Here is an 18,846-nt window from a genome sequence, read left to right on the forward strand (position 1 = left end):
TCAAGGTGGAAAAGATGATGGGGGCAGGAAGATCCTCCTTCCCTCCCTCCCTTTCCATCCAGCATTTTGGATCAAATTTAAAATTAAGAAAGCACGTGTTCTGTTAAATGTGTAATTGGGGACATAGGAGCATATAAAACTAATTCTTGGTTAGGCAATATGCTGGCCTCTCTCAAATGTCCCTGTGCCACTAATTCTACTCTGATTTCTACTGTGAAAAGGAACATTTAGAAGAGGAATATTCAGATCTTCAGTTTCATAGAGTTATGGCACCTCATTAAGGGAAAATTGTAAAGGTGTTAAACTGAACATATGAAGATTCTCCCTTCAGGCCTCTTCATTCAACATGCTAAGGCTAGACATAGAGGCAGTGTAGTCTGACATGTCCAACTCCACTTCCCTTATTCTTCTTTGAGGAAATAGTTTTTGAAGAGAGATTCTCAGTCCAAGCATTTTCAAAGATAGAGAAAACTAGGAGACATATAGTGTACATCTATCTAAATGGGACCATCCCATGTTTTGGGAAGAAGCTGCAAGATGTTTTTTGGCCTAAATTGGGTACATCAAGGATGTGCAAGATATCTTGTTGTCCCCTAGAAGCCCCATCACCCTCAAAATGCAAAGAAGGCCACTAATTGTTGGGTCTTAATTTACAGCTGAGCAGTGTCACCTGATGGGTCCTAGGAAGTGTGCCTTTCTTGTCCCACCAGATTGTCTCACCTACCCCCAGAGGTATGGACAGCCTCGAGCCTACTAGACTTTCAGAAGGTTGGGAAGAGCTGGCTCTTCCCCAAGGCATTGGGAACAAGATAGTAGTGCTCTGACATGTATGTATGTGACATATGTATTCTGAGATTTTCATCAGGAAATCTTGACTTCATTTCTGTTTGAGTTTTATAGTTTGATTTATATTTCTTACTCTCTTCACCATCTAGAGTTTCACTGGATAGATGGGTGGCCATATAAGACAGATAGAGATAATAAACATGTTTCTTGCCATAGCTGTTTCCCATCTGCAAAACCAGTGACAGCTGAAGAAATAAACAAATACAAAACAGGCCAAACCTCCATTTCCATGTCCAATTGTCTGAATATAATTTAAGCTTAATCACCCTCATCCAGCACAAAGGCCCAATCTGGCCATATTATTCAGAAGGATGCTATAATCAATGGTAGAAAAGACTACCCACAGTCCAGGAGAACCATCAGGGCTGTGCTCACTTTTATTTGCCTTTATTGTTAAATGAACAATCTCAAAACCATATCCCAGCCACAAACCTAATTGAAATGGGTCCAGATCAACAATATTGTCAACATGCATCTGGAGCTGTGAATCCATTACTCTATTCTTAATCACCTTTTCCAGTATTCTAAATGGAAACCTTTCACAGATCAGCTTCTATTAGTTAAAATACCTAGTGTGCCCACAAAGGTTGGGATGACCTGTTTAACTATATACCATGGGCAGAATCTCTCACTTTTAATTGGGGTACAATACTTGATAAACATGACAACTATTATTCTATTACTAGTAGTGAATTTTAGAGGCTGTATTGGTGCCCAGAATATAAGACAAAATAGGTAGAAGATAAACATGAAATGTGTTGGAAAAGACTACAAAAGATTGGCTAAACTAGCCTAATTCACTGTAAGATGATCTTTAATATTTTCTGAGTGCAGTAATTTGTATGAAACTGCAACCACTTTACTACCATAATTGGTGAATGGCTGCCTTTAATGCATCATTTAGAGCTTTTGCTCTTGGGCCCATTCTGTTTTGCCTCTTTGAGTTAATGTGCACAGTCCACATAGTTTAGCACAGTGGAGCAATACATTTTTGTCCCATGGTGAAACAAATATTTGGTGGTGGTGGCAAATTCCCATTGACCCAATATTGATAAATGTTAAAACCAATGGTTTAATACTCAATAGGAAGGTAACAGATATTTGATTATAGCTCTGTGTTTTATCTTTCTTCTTCACAAGCTTTTTCAGACACTCTTATTGAACATACTATTTGTGGGAAACTAGAGAACCCAGCAAAGATAGTTAGAGGAAAGAAGAGTATACTGATTTTCATGAATCCTATTGAATCATTCCAAATAAGCAAACTGATTCGGAAACATCCAATCTGATTTGATGGGTCTGGTCCACTTCTTCGTTTTCTTTCAGAAAGCTGATTCAGTTTGGAGATTTAATGAAACCACCACACAATTTCTGAACTGTATGATTTCCACAGCCCCAATAAATCTATACCTATAAATGTTTATTTTTAAAATATAATTCTGCTTACCAACACAGTCACTACACGAAGAACTACTCCCCGCATATTATTTTCCAGCCTTCTGTCTGTTAGTGACCCATTGAGACCAGTGACAGGATTCCAGCAGCCCAGCTGAAAACAGAAAAAAGAAAAAGGATGTGTCACATTAACGATCATAAAACCTCATCAGTTATTTCTATTTAGATAGTGTGTGCAAGTGCACAAAAAAGTTGTTTTTATTTCATCTATGAATTGAATTCAGCCTGGGCTTTAAAAATATCTTTCCTGAATTGCTTCCAAGCTAAGGAATGGAATCCCTCTGGAGTTGTGTTTATTCCTTACTCTTTCTGCCTTCAGGAAATGAGTTAGGCTTTCTTCTTCAGCCAGACTTTTTGGACTTCATGTAACTTTTTGCCTTTTAAAATTGCTTTGTATTTTGATTTGAGAGCCTTATGGATAGAAAGATGAGATATACATTGAACCAACAAATAAATAATTTCTTCCATATCAGCCTCCTGCAGATCCTCTGACTGAAGATCTCTGTAAGTCTCAGAGTGATGCTTGCCTGTGACCAGGTTCAGGAAACCTTGACTAACATGCTCACTTTTGCCCCTTTATTATTGGTTTTCTCCTGCAATCTGAAGGGTACTTGTTTTGGCAGTCTTGGGATGCGGGCCCTGAAGTAATCCAGGAGTTGTTTCACTATGCCTTCCAGCAGCCCTTGTTAGCCTGGCAATTGGAGTGGGATGCTGGGAGCCGTAGTTCAATAACATCTGGAGGACCTTTCTGCTGACTCTCCCAGAGGAGGGGAGGGTTACTGATTTGATTTTAGCCATTCTATAATTTCCATCAATGGATCCATTGATTGTCTCTGTTGTTTATTTAGAGTTTATTCATGTTGTTTATGTAACTGCTTTCTACTTGCTAGTTTTATCTGCTGCATATTGTCTTGGTTGGTTCTTTTAGTTTTATTATGAATTCTTGGATTCCAAAGAACGACAGGAAAATGATTTAGGATCTTGAGCAGAAAATAGCCCTTGCAGCATGACTACTAGTAGTAGCATTACTATAACATATTTCAGATATATAGGAAGATTCTCCAATAAGAATTGTAGTACAGAGTATGGATATATATATTCTGTACTACAGTTCTTATCACTGGCAACAGTGGCTGCGAATGACAAAGTGGGTATGGGTATCCGCAGAGGAGACAAATGACATCCTAAGTATCATGATGTCATCACACAAACAAAGTGAATTAGAAAGATGAGTTATAAATCAAACAAATTTTCATGATGACATCATGATATAACTTATGGAAATTAGATAATTCCTTGAGAAAATTGCTGGTGTGTGATTGGAAGAACCAATGGTATGTAGCTAATATGTTGGGAGAGATTTCTGACATTTCAATAACACAGGGTTGTTGTGAGGAAAGTAGGAGGCAGGGGTATTAGGTACCCCTTGAGTTACATTTATTAAAAAATATGGGGTGAAATAACAATAGCAATAACAATTTATGCTGTGGAGTCCTACTGGCTAACCTGATGTATCTTTTTTTTAAAAAAATGCCAGGGATGGGAAACAACTCCTATGAATCCTGTTGAGGCTGGCATAATTTTTTCTCCTTTGACATTTCATGAGATTATGCAGTAGCTACCATCTTCTCTTCCAGCACAAATATATCTGCCTCCACCCACAACTTTGCAGCTCTATGTTTGGCAAAACCTAGGGGGATCTAGGAGGGGAGAAGGCCAGATGTACTGGATGGGGAGACTCTGTAGCAGTCTCCCACTACTTATAGCCAGCTGCTGCTACTGCTGGTAGAAAAATATCTTTAAAAGAAAAGTAATAAGTTTCTATTTGAAGTGTTCATAGATAGGTTTTGCTTTCTTCTAAACTTTATCCCTGCCATCTCCCAGATGAAAGAAAAGCTAGCCTTCTGCCTGGAGAGAGAGAAAAAAAAGGACATTAAAACTGACTGCTAGGCTGAGCTCTAAAAGCACACTAAATTCATTCAGCACTCCATTATTTTTAGTTACATAAGGGAACTCATTAGAATTTAGATCCAATAAACACTGCCAAACATGTGGAAAGTCTGATTACCAGAGATAATGTACTGCTTTTGCCATCTATAAAACCATGTGAAGAGTACAAGAACTGATCTCTTTGGAGGTCAACAAAACCCATTTTTAATTATGTTAATTAATCTGTATTTTTACATAATTAACTTTTTAGTCTAGTCCCATTCTAAGGAAAGGTGTGTGTGGGAGTGTGCATGTGTGGGGGAGGTGAAAAGATACCACAGCTCAAAGATAACAGACATTTTATCTGAATCTCTTTCCCCTGTTTAAATGGTACTGTTTACTTTCCAATGCCCTCATTTCATTTTCAACTCTCTTCTGGCATTTACATGATAGTCCAATGCATGACAAATGTGTGCTTGCATGCAAAGCAAAACAGAACATTGATTTTTTTCAGGACTGGAGCTGTTTACTGGAGATTCATTAGTATTGATCATCTTTTATAAATTAGGTTTGAAGGGTTCATTCCAATACTCAGTGAACTACCACAGAATTATTCTGGAAATAGAAGGTATTACAGTACATGTATACCAAGAGGGAGTAGCATGTGGTTGATGGGATGAATATAGCATCAACCCCAGCCTTGTTTTTTTGTAGCTTCAAAGGTCACAAAATCTCCCTTCCATAATCTTGCATCCTAATCTATTTTACTTTAAAAAACCACACCATACCATCTGGATTTCTATGACAAGGAAAAGGCAGATTTTTAAAAAAGTTGATTTCCAGATTGCTTATATGGACTCACAAAGCTCTTTTAAACATTGTACTGAATATCAAAACATATGGGATATAAGTTCTTCATTGTTAAGCCCTTTTCTCGTAGTCTGCTAAGCAGAAAAATCCCATGCTGTTCTTCTCAGTTTATCTATATATCACTAGTCCCCTCCATGCACTACAGAAATTCTTCATGTGAAGATTGGAGAGCAAGACCATACACTGGACATATGCAATAGAGATGGAGATCACAATGGAACAATCTGTCTGTCTGTCTGTCTCTGTCTCTGCCTCTCTATCATTCCAACAAGGGCTGGGACCCCAGTCTCTCACTCTCTATGCATGCAGTATAGTGTATGCATATACCTTCTGGCTATTAGTAGTTATTATACAGTATGTATGTATGTATGTATTCATGATAGCTGCTTGCTCTAGTGTTCTAGTGATTATTTATGTTTTCACTCTCTTCCTTTGTTCATGTCCATGAGCAGAGAATTTGTTTTTTTCTTTAAGGGAAGGTTTCTGTCTTTGACTAGGCTTTGTCACAGCATGTAGCAGAGTATAAATCTAGCCAACTGTGAGTTGTTCAAGAAACAATGAATGTGTGGATTAGCACAAATTCATATATTCCACCATTCAGTTGCATTTTAAGGGATGGAACAAACAGTTACCATGAATAAAGCCTATTCTTTGAAACACACAAAACTATTGTATGAAATTCCACATATGTTCACTTGAAGCACAGCAATTAAGCAATTTGACACATGCATGTGTGGTTACTGGGCTGTCCTGCATAAGGGAAACTAGATAGCTGATGATTCTGGCAGAGATTACTGGTGCCTTTATAACCTAAAATACATAGCTGCAATTTAGAAATGTTGGGAGTTGTAGTTCAGCAGTATCTAGAGAGACATTGTTTCTTTACTCTGCAAAGAAACATGTAGGACTGCCAGGCCAAAGTTGATCAACTTCCAGACACCTAACCATGGGTTCTTATTTTCCCCCACCTTGAACTCTTCACATCCAGGTAAAAACCAGATCAGAGTTTAAATGAGCAAGAGTGATTAGTTTTATGCAATGCTTTAGGAATTTGTGAAACAGGAGAAAAGATAGGAATGCATCCTTCTAGGTACAGTACAGTATGTATCTCAAAATGATCAAGGAACTATGTCTTTCATGTTACAGAAGAAGATGCATTTTGTCATGCTTTGTTTTAAAAAGATTCAAATAAGCTAACAGAAGAAAAATATGAAAGATGTGGACAATTCAAACTCACAAACTGCTGATTTGCTCAAGTCATGCAAACTTCTTTAGTATTTCTCAAGGAACACACAAATAATTTAATCAAGTTGTGGGCATTGGCCAGATGAATAGTGGTGAGGAAGATGGTGTGGTCCAAGCATAATCTGATAGAAAAATATTGTGTGTACAGATATTGTTATGTTCCTGCCGCTGAAATACATACATACATACATACACACACATACATATGTATGTGTATGTATGTATGTACACACACACGTGCACACACACACACTGCGCATGGGAGCAGAAATGGAAGTGAGCAAACTTCAGTTTGGTAAAAATGTTATAATTTTTAGTAGTTCCATTTGTCCCTAAGCAAATTCATCAGTAGGACTGGAATGACAAGCAATTGGAGCAGTGCTTCAGAATTACAGTGAACTCGTAACTGGTTTGCATATGTCTCAAAAGACTTGAAAAAGATTTCTGGTGGAGACCTGCTGCTGGTATTGCTAATAATGGATTTACAAATCACCAGCCTGAGTCTTCATATGGCAACTCCTTACATCACTATAATTCTTCACAACTGAACGAACTATGATTGATTATGCATACTGCTGAATTGGGGATGGTGGTCCCATATATTTGGGACTGTTAGGCCCCAAAACCGTTAGGTCACCTTCCACTAGCCTTGAAATCAAAGATGTATTTCATGTTTCTTAAGATATCTTTTCGAGCTTTGGGCTATCCCAAGAATGCTTATTAGAGATGAAATCTTTGAAATTAGTAGCATATCTCTTCAGCAAAGGATCGTTACCTTGTCGTGGTGCTGGAGCTTGAGCACCTCAATGATGCCATGAGCTAAACCGTGAAGGGCCACCCAAGACGGGAAGGTCATGACAGAGAGGTCAGACTAAATGCGATCCCTGGGGAAGGTAATGGCAACCCATCCCAGTATTCTTGCCATGAAAACTAAATGTATCAGTACAACCAGAGATATGTCAGTATACCATTGGAAGATGAGACCCCCGGGTCGAAAGGTGGTCAAAATGCTACTGGGGAGGAACAGAGGATGAGTTCAACTAGCCCCAGACGTGATGATGCAGCTAGCTCAAAGCCGAAAGGACAGCTAGCGGCCGACGGTGCTGGTGGTGAACAGCGAATCCGATGTTCTAAGGATCAACACACCATTGGAACCTGGAATGTAAGATCTATGAGCCAGGGCAAATTGGATGTGGTTATTGGTGAGATGTCAAGATTAAAGATAGACATTCTGGGCGTCAGTGAACTGAAATGGACTGGAATGGGCCACTTCACATCAAATGACCACCAGATCTACTACTGTGGACAAGAGGACCACAGAAGAAATGGAGTAGCCTTCATAATTAATAGTAAAGTGGCTAAAGCAGTGCTTGGATACAATCCAAAAAAAGATAGAATTATCTCAATTCGAATTCAGGGCAAGCCATCTAACATCACAGTGATCCAAATAAATGCCCCAACCAGAGATGCTGAAGAAGCCGAGCAGTTCTATGAGGATCTGCAGCACCCACTGGACAACACACCTAATAGAGATGTTATTTTCATCACAGGAGACTGGAATGCTAAGTTGGGCAGTCAAATGACACCTGCAATTACAGGTAAGCATGGCCTGGGAGAACAAAACGAAGCAGGACATAGGCTGATAGAATTTTGCCAAGACAACTCAATGTCCATAACAAACACACTCTTCCAGCAACCTAAGAGATGGTTTTATACATGGACTTCCCCAGATGGACAACACCGAAACCAGATTGACTACATCCTTTGCAGCCAAAGGTGGCGGACATCTATACAGTCGGTAAAAACAAGACCTGGAGCTGACTGTAGTTCAGATCACGAACTTCTTCTTGCACAATTTAGGATCAGACTAAAGAGATTAGGGAAGACCCACAGATCAGCTAGTTATGAGCTCACTAATATTCCTAAGGAATATGCAGTGGAGGTGAAGAATAGATTTAAGGGACTGGACTTAGTAGATAGGGTCCCAGAAAAACTATGGACAGAAGTCCGCAACATTGTTCAAGAGGAGGCAACAAAATACATCCGAAAGAAAGAGAAAACCAAGAAGGCAAAATGGCTGTCTGCTGAGACACTAGAAGTAGCCCAAGAAAGAAGGAAAGCAAAAGGCAACAGTGATAGGGGGAGATATGCCCAATTAAATGCAAAATTCCGGAGGTTAGCCAGAAGAGATAAGGAATTATTTTTAAACAAGCAATGCGCGGAAGTGGAAGAAGACAAGGACAAGAGACCTCTTCCAGAAAATTAGAAACATCGGAGATAAATTCCAGGCAAAAATGGGTATGATCAAAAACAAAGATGGCAAGGACCTAACAGAAGAAGAAGAGATCAAGAAAAGGTGGCAAGAATATACAGAAGACCTGTATAGGAAGGATAACAATATCGGGGATAGCTTTGACGGTGTGGTCAGTGAGCTAGAGCCAGAGATCCTGAAAAGTGAGGTTGAATGGGCCTTAAGAAGCATTGCTAATAACAAGGCAGCAGGAGACGAGAGCATCCCAGCTGAACTGTTCAAAATCTTGCAAGATGATGCTGTCAAGGTAATGCATGCTATATGCTAGCAAATTTGGAAAACACAAGAATGGCCATCAGATTGGAAAAAATCAACTTATATCCCCGTACCAAAAAAGGGAAACACTAAAGAACATTCAAACTATCGAACAGTGGCACTCATTTCACATGCCAGTAAGGTAATGCTCAAGATCCTGCAAGGTAGACTTTAGCAATTCATGGAGCGAGAATTGCCATGTGTACAAGCTGGGTTTAGAAAAGGCAGAGGAACTAGGGACCAAATTGCCAATATCTGCTGGATAATGGAAAAAGCCAGGGAGTTTCAGAAAAACATCTATTTCTGTTTTATTGAGTATTCTAAAGCCTTTGACTGTGTGGACCATAACGAATTGTGGCAAGTTCTTAGTGGTATGGGGATACCAAGTCATCTTGTATGCCTCCTGAAGAATCTGTATAACGACCAAGTAGCAACAGTAAGAACAGACCACGGAACAACGGACTGGTTTAAGATTGGGAAAGGAGTACGGCAGGGCTGTATACTCTCACCCTACCTATTCAACTTGTACGCAGAACACATCATGTGACATGCTGGGCTTGAGAAATCCAAGGCTGGAGTTAAAATCTCTGGAAGAAACATTAACAATCTCAGATATGCAGATGATACCACTTTGATGGCTGAAAGCAACGAGGAACTGAGGAGCCTTCTGATGAAGGTGAACGAAGAAAGTGCAAAAGCTGGCTTGCAGCTAAACCTCAAAAAAACCAAGATTATGGCAACCAGCTTGATTGATAACTGGCAAATAGAGGGAGAAAATGTAGAAGCAGTGAAAGACTTTGTATTTCTAGGTGCGAAGATTACTGCAGATGCTGACTGCAGTCAGGAAATCAGAAGACGCTTAATTCTTGGGAGAAGAGCAATGACAAATCTCGATAAAATAGTTAAGAGCAGAAACATCACACTGACAACAAAGGTCCGCATTGTTAAAGCAATGGTGTTCCCCATAGTAACATATGGCTGCGAGAGCGGGACCATAAGAAAGGCTGAGAGAAGGAAGATCGATGCTTTTGAACTGTGGTGTTGGAGGAAAATTCTGAGAGTGCCTTGGACTGCAAGAAGATCAAACCAGTCCATCCTCCAGGAAATAAAGCCAAACTGCTCACTTGAGGGAATGATATTAAAGGCAAAACTGAAATACTTTGGCCACATAATGAGAAGACAGGACACCCTGGAGAAGATGCTGATGCTAGGGAGAGTGGAAGGCAAAAGGAAGAGGGGCCGACCAAGGGCAAGATGGATGGATGATATTCTAGAGGTGACGGACTCGTCCCTGGGGGAGCTGGGAGTGTTGACGACCGACAGGAAGCTCTGGCGTGGGCTGGTCCATGAAGTCACGAAGAGTCGGAAGCGACTAAATGAATAAACAACAACCGTAGCATATCTATCCAAGTCAATAGGGTTGGCACTGGGTGTTATGGGCTTGGAAGAGTGTGGTTTCCAGTGAAGATGAGCCACACCAATATGTACAACTAATTTACATCTTCCCAGAGGAAAAGGAACAAGCCCCAAATCATTAGCCTTCCAAGCCTCCTTCCTGTTATCATCACATCTAATCCTAAAGTATTAAGGGACTCATCTATTCTATAGCAATATGATCTTCTGTGAGATGAAATTACCATCTTAAAATGAAGAATGACCCTGATAATATGGGGCAGCTGACTCACCTGTGTATAGTATGAAAGATGTAAATCATTGGCTATTGCCAGCCAGATTGCCTAATACCAGTGAGACATGTTTCTTCAAGAAAATGTAGATTTATGGATTGGGCTTTTCTCCCCCTTCCTTTTAATCTTGATGCCTCCTGGCTGGTCCATGATAAATGAGGTAGCTCCTTCAGTGGCAGAGAGGAGGGGCAAGAATCATTATATGAAAAAGGATGAGAGTACTGATAGAAATGAGTGACATTTTTCTCTTGTTTCTGAGTTTGCCAAATGTTGTTAAAATTCTCAGAGGGTATCAGTATATGATTCAGTTAATGGAATCATGGCTTCAAAACAAAACACAGTGTTTGCCTGAAATGTTTTAGTGACTTTTCTTTCCTTTTTTTTTCTACACAACTTTCAAGACTAGTTTACCTGTTATTTTATGCTTTTAAAATCCTTCCTAATAACCATGTAAATTAGAATTTATGCTCTTGGTGAATAGCTGTATTCTTGTTCAGAATTCTCCATCAGAAATCCTTGGGCAACCTGATGTTCTTCAGATATTTATTTTTTATTTTTTATTTATTATTCAAATTTAATTACCTGAATCAGAGTTGTGACAGTCTCTTACCATTGGTCAGGCTGGGGAGGACTGATGGGAATCAGACATTCAGTTTCCCTAACTCCTGCTGTGAGATCTTTCTTACCCAGCTTTCAGTATTTTCACTTTGCTTTGCAATTGGAATTGTATACAGCCAATTACTAATGAATGTTTTTAATCATAATCATTTAGATATGTGGTTTGCAAGCTTTTCACTTTGAAGAATTACTTTCTATATCTACTTGTGAGCCAAAGTTCTATTCAGACATTACTTTTTTATGCTAGCTGGCTCCACTCACAATCTCAAAGTCCTTCAACTCATGTCCAACAGAATGTATTGGATCCACTGAAGCAGGAGATGGAGTCAACTATCATGGTGACTATGAAAGAGGCCAGAAAATGGCCCCCAGCCTCACTAAATAAGGATGATGAGGATCATTTCTGAAGAATTCTTTAGCGTTAGCATAGGCTTATGCTTGTTGTTGTTGTTTATTCGTTTAGTCGCTTCCGACTCTTCGTGACTTCATGGACCAGCCCACGCCAGAGCTTCCTGTCGGTCGTCAACACCCCCAGCTCCCCCAGGGATGAGTCCATCACCTCTAGAATATCATCCATCCATCTTGCCCTTGGTCGGCCCCTCTTCCTTTTGCCTTCCACTCTCCCTAGCATCAGCATCTTCTCCAGGGTGTCCTGTCTTCTCATTATGTGGCCAAAGTATTTCAGTTTTGCCTTTAATATCATTAATATCATAGGCTTATGCTAGATTAGAACAATGTTCTAATAACTCTGACATTCTGTTGATACCTGTTGGATCAAATGCTGAGCCTAAAGTGAGAGTGCATTCCCAAACATTCCTAAATGATCTCTTCTGCTTAGCAATGCAGAGCAAGGCACAGAGTGATATTCTAGGTCTCATCCTTGAATCCATCATCTAGTCATGCTTCACCACAACATTTAAGGCTGAAGATAAAAGTCAGAACTGCTAGTTATGGGCAAGTTAGCTAGCCTACACTTTCTGATAATTTTGAGGAACACTTCATAAGATATCTTGAAGCTTACCAGATACTAATGGTCCAGGGACTCAAATGGGCTTAGCTCCAAGCTCCATTTTGAATGGAGATAATTTTTTTTTCCACAGGAATTGTTCTTAGGAACACTTTCACTTCACACTTTTGTATTAATGCATTAACTGTTTCAGTGTGCAAGGAATCAAATTAGTTCCCAGGCTCAAGATAACTACTATGTTACACAGCTACCACCTATGATCTTGAAGAGAGCAGAAAAATATCCCTTGACTCAGAAAGGGGGGAGGCACATGTACACAAACACACACACACACACACACACAGAGGCTTGACTGCTGTGTATGATTTCATTCTATTCTCCAAAGGTTACTAATCTAGTTATGTGAGCCTTCTGCAGAGTAAGTCAAGAATATAAAATTCAGGACTTGGAGAACCTGGACTTAAGATTGTGTCAGCTGTAAAGTCCAACATAATGGATTGTGTAAAGAATGCTAGAAAAGACAGGAAGAGTAAGCTTTTTTTGGCTTACAGAGACAAGCATCTTAAGGCAATCATTTTGAAGCCATTACACATTTCATTCTGAATGCAGTAACTATGCTGGTTCCCATTACCACTTATACGCTTGTCAGAACAACCTACCTTCTATAATAATTTAAATAGCAGGTAACATACGATAAGTATCACAAAAGTTTTATTAAAACCAATAATAGAGAATTCTAGTATAGGGAAAAATGGTAAGTCATTTATTTAAAGGATGAAATGGAATGGTAACATTCTTGTCAGCTTCCAGAATAGCTGAAAGAGTGCAATCTATTTTTATTATGAAGAGAAATCACTGCGGTAATGATACTAAGGTTCCTCACAAACATAAGCCAACAATTTATTGCAGAAATTAAATTATAGTCGCAATATAACTTTCTCTTCTGAAGGAAAGAAAATGCATTCTTTGGGACATAATATTCTCTAATCAGATCAAGATTAGTATGTCTATGTCACTGAACTTTTATTAAGTTGAAGTTAATTATTTATTTTTTAAAAACATCAATATAGGTTTTTCTGGGCCATTTGTATCACTTGGGCAAGTCTTGGAAATTTTAAATGAAAACAATCCCATTAAAAAAAGTCTGGGGGGAGATCTTGCCCTTTCACAAATAGTTGTCATAGGGAACATAACCAGGTACAAAACAGCAAGTTACCAGAGTAGTACCTTCTAGCTATGCTTCCCGCAGGAATCATTTTTCTGACAGGTGAGCACACATTCTTACCCTAACTCATGGCATACCAACTTCCTTTGCACATGCACTTACATGCGTGTGCGCACATACAGTACATGCATTTGTGCATACACACACACATATCAGATAGGGTCAGATAGGGCTTAGAGCAGATAAATTGGCATGTGAAGGATGATGTTGTTGACAAGGAATGAAGTGTTCCAGAATCTGATGTGATCAGTGAGATCAATGAGATCAGTGAGAATAATTTCCCTCTTCCTCCTATCCACCATGCTACCTGCCTAATAAATCTCACAGGCTAGTTTACAAGGAAAGAATCATTTGATATCCTGTGTATCCTAGATCCAAGCAGTTTAGAGCCACATTTCAAACCCCACTCCAAACCTCCAGTGAGTGCCATGGCAAGCTAGATGTACCTCTCACAGTGGGATGGTTTTCAATGAAGATTGGCAGCTGGATGTAGGATCCTGGCTGCTAATATTTTCCTGATGTAAGGGGAAATCTTTAGATAGCCCACATGACTCCACACAGCCTCTTCTCATGAGTAGACTGCAGGAACTGACATTTCTCTGCCCACTTATGAGAATTCTTCTAATTATTTCAAAATTATAACTCCAAATCCATTTGGACCCTTAATCCGTTGTTAACTTTCCAAAATCAATACTCTAAGTCCATTTTCTGGACTTCTATATATACAGAAATAAAATAGACTGCAATAATTCACCAACCAGGTTTTTTTCCCTGAAATATATCACAATTAATTTTTCAAATAATTAAAATATATTCTTAGGTTCAGTTTTTAACTGGCAAAAGTTAGAAATAGTCCAAATTCAGGATTCATCTCAAGCTGATTCAAAACTCAGTGGATCTTGACAGGAAGAACATCTTTTGCACCTTTTCCCATTGTTTAACCTTATAAACAGATCTTCAATGGTGGCCTAAAAGATGCAACACTGATGCTCATGAACTTTTAGGAGAAAGAGCATTCCAGAATGCAAGTATTACCATAGAGAGAGTCTCACACAAAGAACCATGGAATGTCATCAAGCACATCTCAAGATAGATAACCAATGCTAGCTCCAGATATGAACATTCTTTAACCAAACTGCTCTTTGGTGGGGCCTTCTCTGTAGTTTCTGAGGTAGCAGAAGCAGCTGTTTAGATCTACATCAGCTAGCTGAGAGCCACAATTTTAATTTCCTGAACATCACTATCCCAGGAAATAGCGAGAAATTAAATAGGCAATTGGGCACCTGTCCCTCAGACATATTCCAAAGAAATCCAAGGCAGGATGCAGGGTTGGTTTCAATCAAATTTTGGAATCCTAACATCTGTCTAAGAGGATGGGCAAACAGATATGCCCTTTACCCAAAGGCTAGTAATGCAGTGATATCCCTGGAGGGATTGGTGCTGGAATTGTTATTCTTTTTTCTTGAGGGGGGGGGGAGAGGTAATTAAATAGGGCATAAAATTTATCAGAAGGTTCCTGCACCCATTTTACTTCTTTTATCTAAAAATTGTGCCATTGGTATTTGGTGTTTTCTCACTGAATTTCAGTGCATAAATCTTGGAATGTTCATAATGGCAAGAATGGGTTCAGGGTTATGGACTCTGGATTGCCCAATCTAAGCAAAAGAGATATAAGAGGGTCCTTAACTTAATAATGATTTCAGTGATTACTTGTCCTCTTCCAACTTCTCTTTCATGAAATGAACATTCCTGAAAAGAGTAATGTTCCATCCGTTTCTGGCAATACTCTGCAACAAAATATCTCACTGAAGGGAAGAATAATGCACTGGAATCTCATTATGTGGTATAGTGCATATCCATTATATAAAGCATAAACAAAAGCAATTAGCCTACTGGAATTAGTCCTGATTTAAATACTTTTTCTCGAGACACTTTCATTAACTGAGTTGACAAAAACTATCTATTATTCATTTTACCTGCATTTAATTGCAGTTGTAATATGCAATGTTATATCCTGGATGTGGAAAAAAAAAATAAAGAAATAACTTGCTTGGTGCAGATGAGTACTACTTTAATATGGTTAAATTACTCCACAGTTATTGAAGATCTGCCCAATACAGTTGGATCCTACAGCAGTGCATTCATCTTTTTCATTCATTTACTGATCACATCACCACTGAGCATATAGCATAAAAAAATAAAGATAATGCATGACTGCTGTTTCATAAAGCAGTTAAAAGCCACCAACAGGATATTTTTGCATATCATGTAAAATATTGTAATTCAGCATAGATGAATAATTCTATTCCTCTGAATATTTAGGTTTTTCTGACAAAGTCAAACCCCACTATTTCTACATTACGTTGGCTTTTAAAAAAACCCAAACACTTAAAAAAATAAGTATGCAATTAATTTTTGAATTGATACTTTCCACAAAGTACACACCCAAACCTAGACACAAATTTTATTTTTCTTAAAATGCATACTGTTTCATTTTGTAAACATGAGACTATCTTTTATTGGGGACTTCTGGTGGGGCCATGGCGGACTGAACAGCTGTGCCTGTGGGCTCAGTGGGCAGAACTGACAATGCGGCTGTGTTTTTCAGGCTCAGGCAGGTTTTTCCTGAAACCCAGGAGTGTTTTTCCAGAAAAAGGAAAACACTTGGAATCACCCCATCTGTCCTGTTCTGGCTTGCAGCCAGAAGATTGCAAACAGTGTTCGTGCTCGACTGGTAAGAGCAGCTGGGAGGCTGAAACATCACCATTTCCAAGCTGCACTGTAGCCTTAAAGGGACACTAAGACTGGCCACCCCATTCTAAATCACTATATATATATATATATATATATATATATATATATATATATATATATATATATATATATATATATAGTATGTGTACCTTAAGAGTGGCTTTCTACAGCAAAGAGAAGCAGGTTCTTTTGGTGCTTATTGTTGTTTTTGGGATTAATTTTCTTAAAAAAAATCTTTTTAAGTTTTGGTTTGTTTTCCAATCAAATATAGAGTATTGAGAGTAAATAATTGTCTTCCTGTTATTATTTTTGTACTAAATTTGAAGATATTAGCATTTTCCTACATGTTGAATTGGCTGTTTTGAACTTCCAGTTTCTGCTTCTACTTTCCCTGGGGAACTGTCTGCATATCTCACTTTTAGTTGTGTAAACACATTTTGGAATTCTTTCATATCTTTGACTTTTGCTGGTTAAGCTCCTAGGGGGCGCCATAATCTACTGCGTGAGACATGGAGGATTTTAAACAGACTTTCTCTGACTTCCACCAAGATTTTAAACAGATTCTTTCTGATTCCTACCTAGTTTTTATGCAAGGTGTTCAGGACATTGTGGAAAATAGGAGGTCTAAAATGTGTCATCTGGTTGGGGATGTCGTGGATGAAACTGAGGAATTTAATAGTGACAGAAATGTCTTTTTTAAGAGTGAGCTCAGGACTTCTGTTGAAATGCTGGATGAAGATCGGATAGTCGAGTTGAAGAAACTAAAGGGAGAGACTGAGTTGCAAGCCATAAGTGAAATTGACCTTCTGATGGAATGCCATGGAAAAGAAGGGGTTATTATGTATGGGAGGTTTCCTGAAGAGAAGTCAGAGTTTTTGAGTGGGGCAGTTGGGCTGTTCGATTGTTTTAAGAAAAAAGCTCTGTGCGCGTTGTGGGGATATGTAAATGCTCTGATTTATTTTGAAGAGGGATAAGGGTTTAAGAATATTTATCTGGATTGCTTTTAGGGTTTGGCTGATTTCATTTATCTTTAATGATTTGGATTAAGATTATTAAGGTATAATAAGAAAAAATACTAAATGTCTGGTTTTTAGTTTAATATGATTAAGGTTATTAAAATTGTTGTATTATCAAGTACAATGGCAGACAATTTATATGTTTTTTAGTTTGATCTTTATTATAGTAGACAGGAATGTATAGAATAGTAGTATGAATGAAATAATTAAATAAATTATTTAATTTCTTAAGTAATTAAATAAATCCCACTCGATCACACAGAGATGGCATGTTGTGGACCCCGTCTGTAAGAGAATTCCATTTGGTGGGGCCCAGGAGGTGGACCTTCTCTGCAGTAGCTCCCGCCCTGTGGAACATGCTGCCCCCAGAGGTGAGGCAGGCCCCATTGCTGCTAATCTTCTGGAAGAACCTGAAGACTTGACTCTGCCACCTTCCTTGGGGCAGGGAAGGGAGCAGTTACTCATGGGGATGGCTGGCACCTTAGAGTGCTCCTCACACACATGGACTGAGTTACAACTTTTTGCCGCTTGGATTTTATTCTTATTTTTATATGTATATTTGATAATTGTATTTATATTTTATGGTTATTGTTTTAATCAATTGTCTTTATTGTAAACTGCCCAGAGTCCCTCTTGGGTGGGGGGGAGATGGGTGGTGGCAAAATTTGATAGATAAATAAATAAATAATGTTATCTTAGGTGGGGTAGTTGATTAGGTCTATATTTTTTCTTTTCTTTTAATATAAGGGAAAGGAGCAACTGTATTTAGTGATTTTTATAATGTGCCAATGGAATAATTTATAGAAATAATGGTTTTGCTTTAATATAGAGTAAGGTATTGATTATGGAAAATTGTATATTCTTGTTAAAAGTCAGAAGTTACCTGTTGTAATTTTGAAAAATTCTTTGTGTTTCTACACTTTTTTAGTTTTTTTCTTTTTTTCTCCATAGTATTTTGTTTTTCGGTAGCTTTTAGCTTTGCTTTAAACTTAATAACATTCTTATATAAAAAAAAGAGAATATCTTTTATTATATAATAGTCTACAATTAGTAATAAATAAGTGAGAGCCAGTTTGGTGTAGTGGTTAAGACATCAGGCTAGAAACTGGGAGACCGTGAGTTCTAGTCCTGCCTTAGGCCAAGAAGGCAGCTGAGTGACCTTGAGCCAGTCACTCTCTCTCAGCCCTGGGAAGGAGGCAATGGCAGACCACCTCTTGAATCTTGCCAAGTAAACTGCAGGGACTTGTTCAGGCAGTCGCCAGGAGTCAAAAATGATTCAAAGGGGAAAAAAATGTAATAAATAACTGCATAAGGAGCCTCCTTCACAAAATTCAAATAAATACATAATTTGAAGAATAACTGTCCTTCAGTCCACACATTCATGAGGCTGATCTGGAGTGGCTTCATTCATATATTTAATATTTATTCATTGCATATTTATCCCACATTTTATCTGCAAACGCAAAGTGGTTTATGTGGTGGTGTCTCCTAATTTTATCCCCAGAGGGTTTTGTGGATGAGGGGGAACCTGAGCCACACCTGCAGATGGCAGATGGAGTGACCTTGAGGGGTAGGAAGAAGAGCAATGGTCAGATAAAGGGACCTAAGTCTAGAACAAGAATGTAACATGAATAAATGTCACAGACAAGCCCCTCCCTGGCTCACATGAA

At 38.6% G+C, this 18,846-nt stretch overlaps 1 protein-coding gene across 2 annotated transcripts in view; it reads right to left on the bottom strand.

Moving 5' to 3' along the window:
- GRID2 (glutamate ionotropic receptor delta type subunit 2) overlaps positions 1–18,846 on the bottom strand; it is a 984,963-nt gene that overhangs the window by 214,854 nt on the left and 751,263 nt on the right. For both annotated transcript variants that reach the window (XM_063310079.1, XM_063310080.1), the window contains one exon: positions 2,294–2,395. In XM_063310079.1, coding sequence (XP_063166149.1) covers positions 2,294–2,395 — 102 coding nt within the window. The remainder of the gene's footprint in view (positions 1–2,293; positions 2,396–18,846) is intronic.

This window comes from Candoia aspera, chromosome 8, assembly GCF_035149785.1.
Source record: "Candoia aspera isolate rCanAsp1 chromosome 8, rCanAsp1.hap2, whole genome shotgun sequence".
NCBI classification, from domain to species: Eukaryota; Metazoa; Chordata; class Lepidosauria; order Squamata; family Boidae; genus Candoia; species Candoia aspera.